The sequence below is a fragment of the Gekko japonicus genome, unplaced genomic scaffold (assembly GCF_001447785.1).
Source record: "Gekko japonicus isolate JY-2015 unplaced genomic scaffold, Gekko_japonicus_V1.1 scaffold3478, whole genome shotgun sequence".
Taxonomy (NCBI): Eukaryota; Metazoa; Chordata; class Lepidosauria; order Squamata; family Gekkonidae; genus Gekko; species Gekko japonicus.
In genome coordinates this window covers 57,918-71,265 of record NW_015162584.1, presented here as the reverse complement: position 1 = coordinate 71,265, position 13,348 = coordinate 57,918, and the positions used below count along the sequence as shown (strand labels likewise).

At 47.8% G+C, this 13,348-nt stretch overlaps 1 protein-coding gene across 1 annotated transcript in view; it reads left to right on the top strand.

Annotated features, from left to right (window-relative positions):
- LOC107106323 (lipoxygenase homology domain-containing protein 1-like) overlaps positions 1-13,348 on the top strand; it is a gene marked incomplete at its 3' end in the record, with an annotated part of 139,154 nt that overhangs the window by 72,093 nt on the left and 53,713 nt on the right. The window contains exons 12-13 of the mRNA XM_015406454.1: positions 3,113-3,273; positions 4,723-4,809. Of these exons, the coding sequence (XP_015261940.1) occupies positions 3,113-3,273; positions 4,723-4,809 (248 nt within the window). The remainder of the gene's footprint in view (positions 1-3,112; positions 3,274-4,722; positions 4,810-13,348) is intronic.

Sequence of the window (13,348 nt, the reverse complement as noted above, 5' to 3'; positions counted from 1 at the left end):
AACTGATTTATGCAGCGGCCAAATCGCTCACTCACCACTTTAATGCCAGTGGCTCACAAAGTCGAATTTTTGCTCGCAAGACTCCACAGCTTAGAGGGAGCATTGGAGGGGTCCTTTTGAATTGCCTGTATTATCAGGGTAGCCGTCAAAGTCGTTTGTTCTAGCACTGCGGTGCTTTAACCTGGAACTTGCTTACTTTCTAAAGAAACGAATCACTGCTAAAGAGAGTGTTTTTGAGAGTAACTCGTCCAGGAGTCTGACAACTCCTATTAATATTGTGTGTTTGTCCTAAGGTAAAGGTAAAGGTTCCCTTGCTCAAAGGCCAGTCGAATCCGACTCTAGGGTTGCAGTGCTCATCTCCATTACAAAGCCGAAGAGCCAGCGCTGTCCGAAGATGTTTCCGTGGTCATGTGGCCGGCATGACCAAACACCAAGGCGCACGGAACGCTGTTACATTCCCACTGAAGTGGTACCTCTATTTATCTACTTGCAATTTCTTGCTTTCGAACTGCTAGGTTGGCAGGAGCTGGAACTAGAGACAGGAGCTCACTCCGTCATGCGGCAACCTGGGTCTCGAACTGCTGAACTACCGACCTGAACTACCCTGAGAGCCAGTTTGGTGTAGTGGTTAAGTGTGCGGACTCTAATCTGGGAGAACCGGGTTTGATTCCCCACTCCTCCACTTGCACCTGCTGATGTGACCTTGGGTCAGTCACAAGCTCTGGCACAGCTGTCCTTGAAAAAGAGCAGTTTGTGTCAAGAGGTCTCTCAGCCCCACCCACCTCACGGGGTGTCTGTTGTGGGGAGGGGAAGGGAGAGGAGTTTGTAAGCCGCTCTGAGACTCCAAGTGAAGGCGGGGTATAAATCCAATCTCTTCTTCTCTTCTTCTTCTTCTTCTTCCACAGCCTGCAGTTCAGTGTCTTAACCACTTGAGCCACCACAGCTCCTTGTCCTAAGGAATATCCACTATATATTTATATGATTTTACATATTGTAATCTCTGATCAAGCGGTATATGTCTATGTTACTTTTTTCTGTTATCTGTTAATCTAGAGTCTTATATTTTAATATTTTAAAAAGGGACATTGGCAGAAGAGTAAACACAGGAAGGAAGCTTTGCTTATCTAGCTGTCTGACTCTCTTGCCACGCAGTCTGGAGGCTGAGGCAGGAGACGGTGCCCAGTCCTTTAATTCTAACACTTGTGATGCAAATCTCCCCTAAATTCTGGAGTGGATACCCTTCTTACAAATTATTCTTCCCGTCACTTGAAAGTAAGAAGTGTTTTCCCTCCAATTAGCTTTTCCTAGTGGGGAAACCTGTAGGAACTATATAATTATTGACCATGGCTTGAGGCCAGTATATCTGGCATTGTGAAGGGGGAAATCCACTTTTATTAATCATACAGTAGCCTTTCCTTTTCACATCACTGCAGCTCTATGCCGGAGAACCTTCATCTGTTATTCCAGAATTTTTGGACAAGTAAAGGACTTAATGTAAATTAGGCTCATACATATAAGAACATAAGAAGAGTCCTGCTGGATCAGACCAGGGGTCCATCTATTCCAGCATCCTGTCTCACACAGTAGCCAACAAGTTCCTCTGGAGGGCCAAAAACAGGGCACAGAGGCCGAGCCATTCATAAGAACACAAGAAGAGCCCTGCTGGATCAGACCAGTGGTCTATGCAGTCCAGCATCCTGTCTCATACAGTGGCCAACCAGTTCCTCTGGAGGGCCAACAACAGGGCATAGAGGCCGAGGCCTTCATAAGAACACAAGAAGAGCCCTGCTGGATCAGACCAGTGGTCCATCCAGTCCAGCATCCTGTCTAGGGCTGCCAAATCCCCCTGGGGGGCGGGGAAACCCCTGCCCCAGAGGCCCGTTTCCCGTCGTCGGCGGATCGGGCCCCGGGGGGAACCCTGCCCCAATGTGCGCGTCACCAGGAAGTGACGTTAGGGCAGCGCGTGCGCGCTTTGTGTGCACACAAACACCTTCCAATGCTTGTGGCCCCGCCCCCAGCATGCCCGGTGTCCTAACGTCACTTCTGGGTGACGTGAGTGCGGCGCGTGCGTGCTTTGTGTGCACACACACACTCCAGTCGCCGCCCGGAAGTCCCCCGCTGCGGCAACTGCAACGACTTGGCAACCCTAATCCTGCCTCACACAGTGGCCAACCAGTTCCTCTGGAGGGCCAACAACAGGACAGAGAGTCCAAGGCCTTCATAAGAACATAAGAAGAGCCCTGCTGGATCAGACCAGGGGTCCATCTACTCCAGCATCCTATCCCACACAGGGGCCAACCAGTTCCTCTGCAGGGCCAACAACAGGGCACAGAGGCCGAGGCCTTCATGAGAACATAAGAAGAGCCCTGCTGGATCAGACCAGTGGTCCGTCTAGTCCAGCATCCTGTCTCACACAGTGGCCAACCAGTTCCTCTGGAGGGCCAACAACAGGGCATAGAGGCCGAGACCTTCCCCTGATGTTGCCTCCTGGCTCTGGGATTGAGATTTAGTGCCTCTGAACCTGGAGGTTCCCTTTAGTTACCATGACTAGTTTTCACTGATAGACCTATCCCCCATGAACCCATCTAATCCCCTTTTAAAGCTGTTGATTCCTGTGGCCATCATGACATCCTCTGGCAGTGAATTCCACAAATTTGATCACTCTCTGTGTAAAGAAGTACTTCCTTTTCTCCATCCTGAACCTACTGCCCATCAGCTTCATTGGATGCCCTCGAGTTCTAGTAATTTTGGGAGAGGGAGAAAATTTTCTTTTGGTCATAGTTTTTTCTCTTGGTGCATCGCTTTATAAAGCTCTTCGTTGACTCTTTTCTAAACGGAAAAGCAATTTGTGTGTGGCAAACATCGCTTCACAGCAATGAAAAAGAACTTCAACAGAAGTGAGGGGATTAAGACTAAACCTATGTCTATACAGTTGGCTTTTGTGCACCTGATGTTCTGAACCCCGACTGCGCATGCGCAAAATTCCTGATCGCGCATGTGGCAGTTAAAAAAAAAAAAGTCAACCTTATCGTTTGTCTTGTATTCGTTTCTCCCCTTTGGTGTTTGTCGCCAGTGTTGCCGTTTCAGTGATTTAGATTTCTTTTTTGGGTAGAAAATCCTTGGTCGCTGTGGATCTGGACAAGTGACATGAGGGGGGCGGGGACAGATGCCCCTATCTTCTTCCAGATTTTTGGTGACAAAGGAAAGTCAGACGAAATGAAGCTGGACAATAACTCGGATAACTTTGAAGCTGGACAAACTGACAAGTTCATGGTAGGACTTCTCGTCTTGCCCAATCAGCCCAAATCCTATTACACTTTTTCTTTACAGTTAGGGTGATTTCCCACAAGCGCTGCTCCGCGCTCACTCCTCCCTTTTGCCCCGATGGTACGTGTCAATTTCACACAAGCTGCTGCGCGGCCGCATTTTGCCCTACAGCTTCGTGCGATTTCCCCCGCGTCTACTCAGTCCTCAAAAAACAGGACTGAGTAGACGTGGGGAAAATTGCATGAAGCTGTGGGGCAAAATGCAGTTGCGCAGCAGCTTGTGTGAAATTGACACGTACCATCGAGCCAAAGAGAAGAGTGAGCGCGGAGCAGCGCTTGTGGGAAATCACCCTTAGTGTTGTGTGGAAGGCACAGAAGAATAGCCGGTCAAACCCCCAGGCTGCGTGAAGAGAGTGAATACCCTTCAGGGGAGTGTTGATTGTACTAAGACATAAGCTGTTCCAGATCATATGCATCTGCCTGACAGATGACAGCTCCTAATTAACAGATAAGGCTGGAGCAAACTAGTTTTAGCCAGTGCTGGAGAGCTGGAGTCAGAATGATTCGGCACAAGGTACTGATTGGCTACTAACATGTATATATGTAGTTACTGTCAGGGCTTTTTTGGTAGAAAAAGCCCAGCAGGAACTCATTAGCATAATAGGCCACATCCAATAGCAGAAACTCATTAGCACATTAGGCCACACCCCTGATAGCACAACTCATTAGCATATTAGGCCACACCCACATGTTACCAGAAGTGTGGTCATCCAGCCACACCCACCTTTTGCTTCTTATTCTGTTTACCTTGTTTGTTGTCAAAACCTAGAGCTTTTTTTGTAGCAGGAGCTTCTTTGCATGTTAGGCCACACACCCCTAATGTAGCCAATCCTAATGAGTTTCTGCTTTTGGGTGTGGCCTATTATGCTAATGAGTTCCTGCTGGGCGTGGCCAACTCAGGAGCCAGCCGGAACTCCGTTCCTGTGTGTTCCTGCCCCAAAATAGCCCTGGTGACTGTACAGTCTATTCCAGTGATGGCGAAACGTTTAGAGACCCGAGTGCCCAAACTGCGACCCAAAACCCACTTATTTATCGCAAAGTGCCAACACGGCAATTTAACCTGAATACTGAGGTTTTACTTTAGAAAAAACAACTCATACATTAATTTAAGATGATCCAAACAAAGTAAGGAAAGCAATCCCAAATGCTTTGATTTACTTAAAATTATTTGGCAGAGAATTCGACACTTTAATGATGGTCTGGGCCTGGCTGGGGTGATGGCATGCGTGCCCACAGAGAGGGCTCTGAGTGCCACCTCTGGCACCCGTGCCATAGGTTCGCCACCACTGTATCTCGGGAATAAGATGAGAGGAGTTCTGCACGAGCACTCCCCAGGGGTGGACACGCCCCTAACAAGAAAATGCTACTATGAACCTCTTGGTGCTTCTTCCTGCAGATCGAACTCCCAGATCTGGGCACCTTTTACAAGCTCCGAATATGGCACGAGAAGCGGACCCCATTTGCCGGCTGGCATCTGCAAAAGGTAACAAACCCACAAGATAGATAGTTGTACAGAAACTAGATTGCAGGTCGTGAGCAGTGTGCCAAGTTGCACAAAGATTTCAGTCCTTTCATTTGATAGCGAAGGGCTTGTTCCTGTGCAGATCCGTCTCTCTCTCTGTCTCTTGCCACTGTGGTATATGCCCTGGGAACAACTACGTTAGACTACTACAGCATGCTGTACATGGAGCTACCCTTGAAGACTGTCTTGAAGCTACAGCATGCTGTGGCCAGAGTGTTGACTAGAGTGGGTTGCAGGGACCATTTCACTCCAGTCTTGTTCCATCTTCACTAGTTTCCGATTTGCTTCTGGGCTCCATTCAAGGTGCTGGAATTGATTGTTAAAGCTCTGTACAGTCTGGGAGTGACATACCTTAAGGGCTGCCTTCTCCCATATAAACCCGTTCACTCTGGTTGTCTTTGGAGGCCCTGCTTCTGTTGCTCCTGCCATCTGAAGCTAGACAGGTGGTGATCCGAGAAAGGGCCTTCTCGGTCGTAGCACCAAAACTTTGGAACCCCCTCCCCCGAGAGATTTGTCTGGCTTCCTCTACTGGTGTCTTTCGCCAGCAGGGGAAGGCTGTTTTTGGTTCCATCTGGCATACCCCCAGTGATGGATGAATGGGATGGTACCCCCAACAGTTCCTATATGAGATATGTGTTCCTATATGAGCCAGTTTGGTGTAGTGGTTAAGTGTGCAGACTCTAATCTGGGAGAACCGGGTTTGATTCCCCACTCCTCCACTTGCACCTGGCTGGATGACCTTGGGCAAGCCATAGTTCTGCCAGAGGTGTGGAGAGGTGGGCAGGCAGGAAAGGAAGGAAGACTCAGTAGGCAGGAGAGTGCTGGGAAACTGGGGCAGTGGAAGGGACGGGAAGGGCGAGTTTGAGGCTGGAGACGGAGCAACCACAGGCCGCAGACCACCCTTCAACAGAATCAAAATTTTGTCTCAAGAAAACCAAAATTCCTGGGCAGGTGATTAAATGGAGGAGGAGGAGGAGGAGGAGGAGGAGGAGATTGGATTTATACCCCGCCCTTCACTACCCAAAGGTGTCTCAGAGCGGCTTACAATCTCCTTCCCCTTCCCCTCCCTGCAACAGACACCCTGTGAGGCAGGTGGGGCTGAGAGAGCTCTGACAGAAACTGCTCTTTTTCAAGGACAGCTCTTATCAGAACTACTGCTTTCCCAAGGTCATCCAGACAGGTGCAAGTGGAGGAGTGGGGAATCAAACCCGGTTCTCCCAGATTAGAGTCCGCGCACTTAACCACTGCACCAAACTGGAAGGAAGTCTGTATATATTACAGCTAACTTATTTGCCATTTGGTGGCCCTCAGGAGGGGGGCAAAGAGTTGCACGGGCCACTTTGATCCATCCTCAGACCACGGAACAATCCTGATCAGCTCCTGTTGAAATCTCAGAACCCAGAATGGGGGCTGAGGGATCACTTTAGGCTAGGGGTGCCGCCCTCCCAGAATTACAACAGATCGGCTGCCTTGGAGAAAATGGCCACTTTGGAAGGAGACCTCTATGGTATTATATGCTGCCTAGGTCATAAGAACATAAGAGATGCCAATGTTGGGTCAGGCCAATGGCCCATCCAGTCCAACACTCTGTGTCACGCAGTGGCCAGAAATACCAGGGGCCCTCAGGAGGTCCAGCAGTGGGGCCAAATCCTCCCCTCCCCAAATCCTGCCCATCCCAGGTTCCACCCCCAAATCTCCACGAATTGCCCAACCCAGAGTTGACAATATTGAGGTATTTGGTTAATATAATAGAGTTTGCCCAGTCATAGCAGCGTGAGACTGCCACCAGGATTTTTATGGAGGCTACCATAAAATCCGATGATCAAAGGAAGCGAAAGCGGCATGGAGTGTGGAGGCTACCATAAAATCCGATGATCAAAGGAAGCGAAAGCCGCATGGAGTGTGGAGGCTACCATAAAATCCGACGATCAAAGAAAGCGAAAGCGGCCTGGAGTGTGGAGGTTACCATAAAACCCGATGATCAAAGAAAGCGAAAGTGGCCCGGAGTGTGGAGGCTACCATAAAATCCAATTATCAAAGAAAGCGAAAGCGACATGGAGTGTGGAGGCTACCATAAAATCCGATGATCAAAGGAAGTGAAAGCAGCATGCAATGCAGAGGGGAATTTCTGTTCCAACATGGGTTTTGTACAACAATGGAGGGAAAAGAGAATGCAGAATCAGCCTTACGTTCATTCAAGTAGATCCAGTTCACATTCAGATTATGGTCAAAAGGAGACAGAGAAACCTAATCTAAAGAGTACTTTCTCTCTCACAAAAGGCCAGCCTGTCCGGCATCATGTGCGTGTGGGAGTATGAGGGCCTTGTCTCTCCAGGAGAGACCTGTAGAGACAGAGACGTGTGTCTTCATGGAAGGCCATGTGCAGAGAGTGAGAGGACAAAGGGAGGGAGGAGGGGTCAGAGGGCAGCTCCCAGGTTAAGACAAAGAGCGGCATCCCATTCAAGGAGATAGCACCTATATACACTTAGAGTGATGTAGCGCCCCCCGGTGCCCAGGCATGCTGAGTCGCTCATTCCAACGGGCAGCCCTAGATGTATCATTGCATAAGGACTAGAAATTAGCTTTATATTTTTTAAAAAGGAAAACGTGAGACTCTTTGGATTCGGAATTCTGTGCCCGTGAGTAAACATCATAACGACAGAGCAAAGTAACAGTCTCTCCATGAACAGCTGCTACAAGTGGCTTTAAAATGTCTTCCCTTACCTCTTAATAAGGTCACGCTGTTTCTTGGTCTCGGCGTTTGGGCCTCTAATGCAAGTTGATAGGCTTCTGCCCCCTTTGGTGCTTAAGAGGATCTAGCGGGGGGTTAGTAAACCATGAAGCACCGCAGAGAGCCGACTAGACAGTCACTATTGCCTCATTAGCTTTGGTTTGCTGTCATGTCCACTCCAGAAGGAAAGGATGATGCTCGGCTACAAAAGGTGCATCCTGGCTTCCTCTTGGTCAAGAAGACGGGGGTTAGGCATGCCCCATGCGGTTGATTCTTCAGCTAGATGGATTGGCTAGAAACCTTCTGCGGCCCAGTGCCGCGTAATCAGTGCTTGGGTCAATGGAATTGGCTCCCAAGAAAGTGTATTCCATAGAATGTAATAGCGCTTATTTCAGAACATGTCCGATATGGGATTGTAGCCCTGATCAAACGAAGAGGAAGAAACGTTGCCACCGTTCATAGAGTGAAATATTTTCAACGTTTGGGGGCCAGTCTTATTTATTTACTTATTCATTCACATATTTATTTATTTAGAGACTCTGGAGGCTCCTGTTCTGCTGTGGAAAAAAAAATGGAATACGGATCACTAAAAAGTTCAAAGATTGCCTCAAAAACAGTGCAAAACTCTTGAAATAAAATTGCAATAGAGCGACAGTGAAAAGACCCAGAAAAAGAAAATTCTCTATAAACACTCTTTCACCATCAGTCATTAAAAGGCTTAGAGAGAGCCAGTTTGGATGTAGTGGTTAAGAACGATGGACTCTAATCTGGAGAACCGGGTTTGATTCCCCACTCCTCCACATGCAGCTTGGCTGGGTGACCTTGGGTCAGTCACAGTTCTCTCAGAGCTGTTCTCTCATGAGCAGTTCTGTCAGAGCTCTCTCAGCCCCACCTACTTCACAGGGTGTCTGTTGTGGGAAGAGGAAGGGAAGGCGATTGTAAGCCTCTCTGACTCCGAGTAAATGGCAGGGTATAAATCCAACTACTACCACCCCTCTTCTTCTTCCTCCTCCTCTTCTTCATCTCCTCCTCCTCCTAACTGGCATGTGAAGGTTCTGTGGAAAAGGGCTCTGTGAGGTTACCTGTCCTGAGAAAGATGAAGCAAATCTCCCCTCAGGGGTTATTTACTTCCTTTGAGAGTAGTTTTACTTTATATATCTAAGTTCTTAAACACTTTATTTTTTGTTAAATAAACCTTTGTTGTTCACCTCCATCTGTGTCTTGTCTATCAAGTCAAAAAAATCTTAGACAAAGTGGATCTCCATTTACGTCCCATATAAGTACAGCCAGGGCTATTTTTGAGCAGGAACGCACAGGAAAAACACAATGAACAAATTCCTTCAAATCATAAGAAAATCCTAGTGTGTAAATACATCATTGTCATCGTCTCCGGATTATATAACAACGTTTCAAAACTGGATCTTCCTCAGGGAATATTAGAGTAGTACAAAAGCTCTCTTGTTCATAAAGTGCTTTACAAAAAGTCATGAACGATAATAAATTTAGATAGGACGCTGATCTCAATAAGTATTCAGGCTCAAATATGCTGCTAACGTTCTAATGGATCCCAGGTGTCTCACCTGGAATCCTATCTAAAAGTATTACCTTTCCTGATTTTTTGTAAAGCACTTTATGAGCAAGAGAGCTTTTGTACTACTCTAATATTTCTTGAGGAAGATCCAATTTTGAAATGTTGTTATATAATCCAGAGACGACGTCAATGATGTATTTTGAAGGAATTTGTTTATTGTGTTGAAGTGCTTGTTGACCATAATGTACAGAAAGCGTTTTCTTTGCAAGTCTTGTTGACTGCTTGATCTGTGGGTCAGACTCTCACAACTGTTTTCGTTACATTTGTTCTCTTCTGAGGTGGGGTCTTGTACAGCCCTCACATAAGAAGAAAGAACACAGTCTTTTTGTTTTAGAACTGTTGTTTGGCTCCTGCGCCATGAAGTCGTCAGTCAATTAACTCAGGGCTTTTCCACAGAGGCCCTTTTCACATTACAGCTAAACTGGATGTTATTAATTGTTGGCCCAATTTCGAGGAAAGTGATACAGGGACGGGGGTTTCGTACAGAGAATTTCCCTCCATTAATAAGCCGTCTCTGAAGCACTATGGTCATTTCAAACACTGACTCCGTTGAGTCAAGGCATCTCAATGGTGCTGCTATAGCACTGAAGTGCTATATTGGTCTAGCGTTAGAGCGCTCAACTTAGAATGTGTTACTTTTTAAAAGTCCAAGGAAGATGGCGCTGTGAAAAAGGGTGGGGGAAAAGCAGCATCGTAGGAAGCGCTGTGGACCTTTTAAACAGCACACCACAGCGATTCAGAAGCGCAACGAAGGGGCTGAAAATGGAAAAAAGCAGTTTCCCTCAAAAGAGTCTCAACCACACTTTGCTAACCAATCGCAGGTGGGTTTGTATGACCAGGTAAATAAATTCCGCTAGCAGTCAGTTACTAAAGCAGGTCCGTCTGAAATGACAGTAAAAAACCATTAACAACCAGTTACTAAAATGGAATACAAAAGCAGTTTGAAGAGGGGCGTAGAGTTTTTGCTCCATCTCGGTTTCTTAACTGCATTGGCTTTTCTTGTCCCTGACAGTGTTGTTTCCTGGTTAGGTGCTGCTCTCCCAAGTTATTCTTCAAGATTTACTTGGGTGTTCGCAAAAGGCCTGAAAACACATGGGAAAAGCTGGGGGGGGGGGAACAGGAGAGCAACGGTCGCCATACACAGTTAAGAAGCTGAGCGGTGGCAGAACCTCAGTGCGGAAAAGCTCTTCCAAGTCATGCAAGTAATTGCAAAGGTTTCATTAACTGGGTGACCGCCCTACCCATTCGTGCTGAAAGCAGTAAAAAATATCTGGATGATCGTAAATTAAGCTTGTTATAGCCTGACTTACAGACAGGAATGTTTTTTTAGGAATGCCTGAATTCCCCCCGCTTTCAAATTCAAGTTCTTTGATTCGGCACCCTGTGGTATTTCCCCCCTATTCTTGCTGCAGAGCATAGTTTAAAAATGTGAAGGCAGCATTCCGGGAAGGCAGCATTCCTCTGAAGTGCCCAGACCCTAGGTCATTCCACCAGCAGAGAGAGAGATTTGGAATTTTTAATTCCTGGTGGCAGCAACATCTACCAACTTTAGGTACACAAAGCTTGTTTAAAGGTAAAACCATCTCCCCTATAAGCAAGGACATCACAGACCTTTTGTCTCTGGCCAATACAGGTACCCCCCCCCCAAAGCAATAACAAGCAGTTATACAGTTACTGCATGGCAGTGGATGTAGTGTAGCCAGGAGATCCGAAGATTGTCTGGCAGCTTGAAACTCTAGCTCTTTTTTGTGGCGAGCTGGGTTTATTTTGGGGGGGCTGAGAGACCTATGACTGACTCAAGGTTACCCAGCTGGCTTCAAGTGGAGGAGTGGAGAATCAACTCCAGATTAGAGTCTGCCGCTCTTAACCACTACACCAAACTGGCTCTCAATCCCTGAAGTAAATGCGGACTAAAATGTTGAACTCCCTCCATTCCTTTCCCTGAGGTGAAGAGAGCATATAGCATTGGTGTAGGTGGGGGAGATTGCTGGGGAAAAGATCAACAACCTCAGATATGCAGATGATGCCACTCTAATGGCAGAAAGTGAAGAGGACCTAAAGAGCCTCTTGCTCAGAGTGAAAGAGGGGAGTGCAAAAGTGGGCTTGAAGCTCAACATCAAAAAAACTAAGATCATGGCATCCGGCCCCATCACTCCTTGGCAAATAGAAGGGGAAGTCGTGGAAGTAGTGACAGACTTCACGTTCCTGGGATCCCAGGTCACCACAGACTGTGACAGCAGCCATGAAATTAAAAGGCGCCTGCTCCTTTGGAGGAAAGCGATGGCGAACCTAAACAGCATGATGAAAAGTAGAGACATCACCCTGCCAACAAAAGTCCGCATGGTCAAAGCAATGGTATTCCCAGTAGTCATGTATGGCCGCGAGAGTTGGACTATAAGGAAGGCCGAGCGCCGAAGGATAGATTCTTTTAAACTATGGTGCTGGAGAAGACTCTTGAGAGTCCCTTGGACTGCAAAGAGATCAAATCAGTCAATCCTAAAAGAAATCAACCCTGACTGTTCCCTGGAAGGCCAGATAATGAAACTGAAGCTCAAATACTTTGGCCACCAAATGAGAAGGGAGCACTCACTGGAGAAGGCCCTGTTGCTGGGAAAGATTGAAGGTCAAAGAAGACGGGGACGGCAAAGGATGAGATGGTTAGACAGTGTCATAGATGCAACGAGCATGAAATTGAGCCAACTTCAGAGGACGGCGGGTGACAGGAAGGCCTGGCGTGATCTGGTCCATGGGGTCGCGAAGAGTCGGACTCGACTGTGCAACTGAACAACAACAACAAGGTGGGGGAGACCGCACTTTGCCAAGACAGCAGGGCAACCAGAGGGGGAAGAAAGTTTTTGTGGGGGGTGGATGGGTAATGGCCCCCAGATTGGTGAACTAGCAGGCAGTGCTGACTGAGTAGGAGGCCCTGCTAGGTGAGGAAAGAGGCAGCTAGGTGAAGAGAAGAAGAAGATAAGAGATTGGATTTATACCCCGTCCTTCACTTGGAGTCTCAGAGCGGCTTACAAACTCCTTTCCTTCCCCTCCCCACAACAGACACCCTGTAAGGTGGGTGGGGCTGAGAGAACTCTGACACAAACTGCTCTTTCAGGAACAGCTGTGCCAGAGCTTGTGACTGACCCAAGGTCACATCAGCAGGTGCAAGTGGAGGAGTGGGGAATCAAACCCGGTTCCCCCAGATTAGAGTCCGCACACTTAACCACTACACCAAACTGGCTCTCAAACTGGTGGGAGAGAAGAGCGAGAGTGAGCAGGGAGGGAGGCAGATGGAGCCGGGGAAATTATTTCCGCCAGCATCTGTGCCCCCTTCCCTCTCAGGAACTCTGTCTGACCCCTGACCCCAGCCCTCAAAGTGACTCCAGCATAGCGGGCATTGGTGCTGCCTGGGGGAATTGAGGGATGTTCCTTGACCACACATAGCAATGTGATGTTTATGTTCTAGCCCCTGTCTAGTTTCTGAGACATTGATTGAAAGCTTCCTAATTAGGGTCAATTAGGGTCAGTTACTGACCTTGATGGACCAATGGTCTGAGTCAGTGGCCTTAAGGGTTGACTTTGCAGTCGCATGCATTCCCACTGCACTGGCTTCCCCCCCCTCTGGTTTATTTATTTGTGTATTCTATATGCATTCTGCATCTGCAAGCAAAACCTGCATTTTTGGAGCTAACTGGCTGTCAACCCCTCCTTCCCTCCCTCCCTCCCTTCATGATTCTACAAAAAGAAGAAGAGATTGGATTTATACCCCACCCTTCACTACCCAAAGGAGTCTCAGAGCGGCTTACAAACTCCTTTCCCTTCCCCTCCCCACCACAGACACCCTGTGAGGTAGAAGAAGAAGAAGAAGAGATTGGATTTATATCCCGCCCTTCGCTACCCGAAGGAGTCTCAGAGCGGCTTACAAACTTCTTCCCCTTCCCCTCCCCACCACAGACACCCTGTGAGGTAGAAGAAGAAGAAGAAGAGATTGGATTTATATCCTGCCCTTCGCTACCCAAAGGAGTCTCAGAGCGGCTTACAAACTCCTTCCCCTTCCCCTCCCCACCACAGACACCCTGTGAGGTAGAAGAAGAAGAAGAAGAGATTGGATTTATATCCCGCCCTTCGCTACCCAAAGGAGTCTCAGAGGCGGCTTACAAACTCCTTCCCTTCCCCTCCCCACC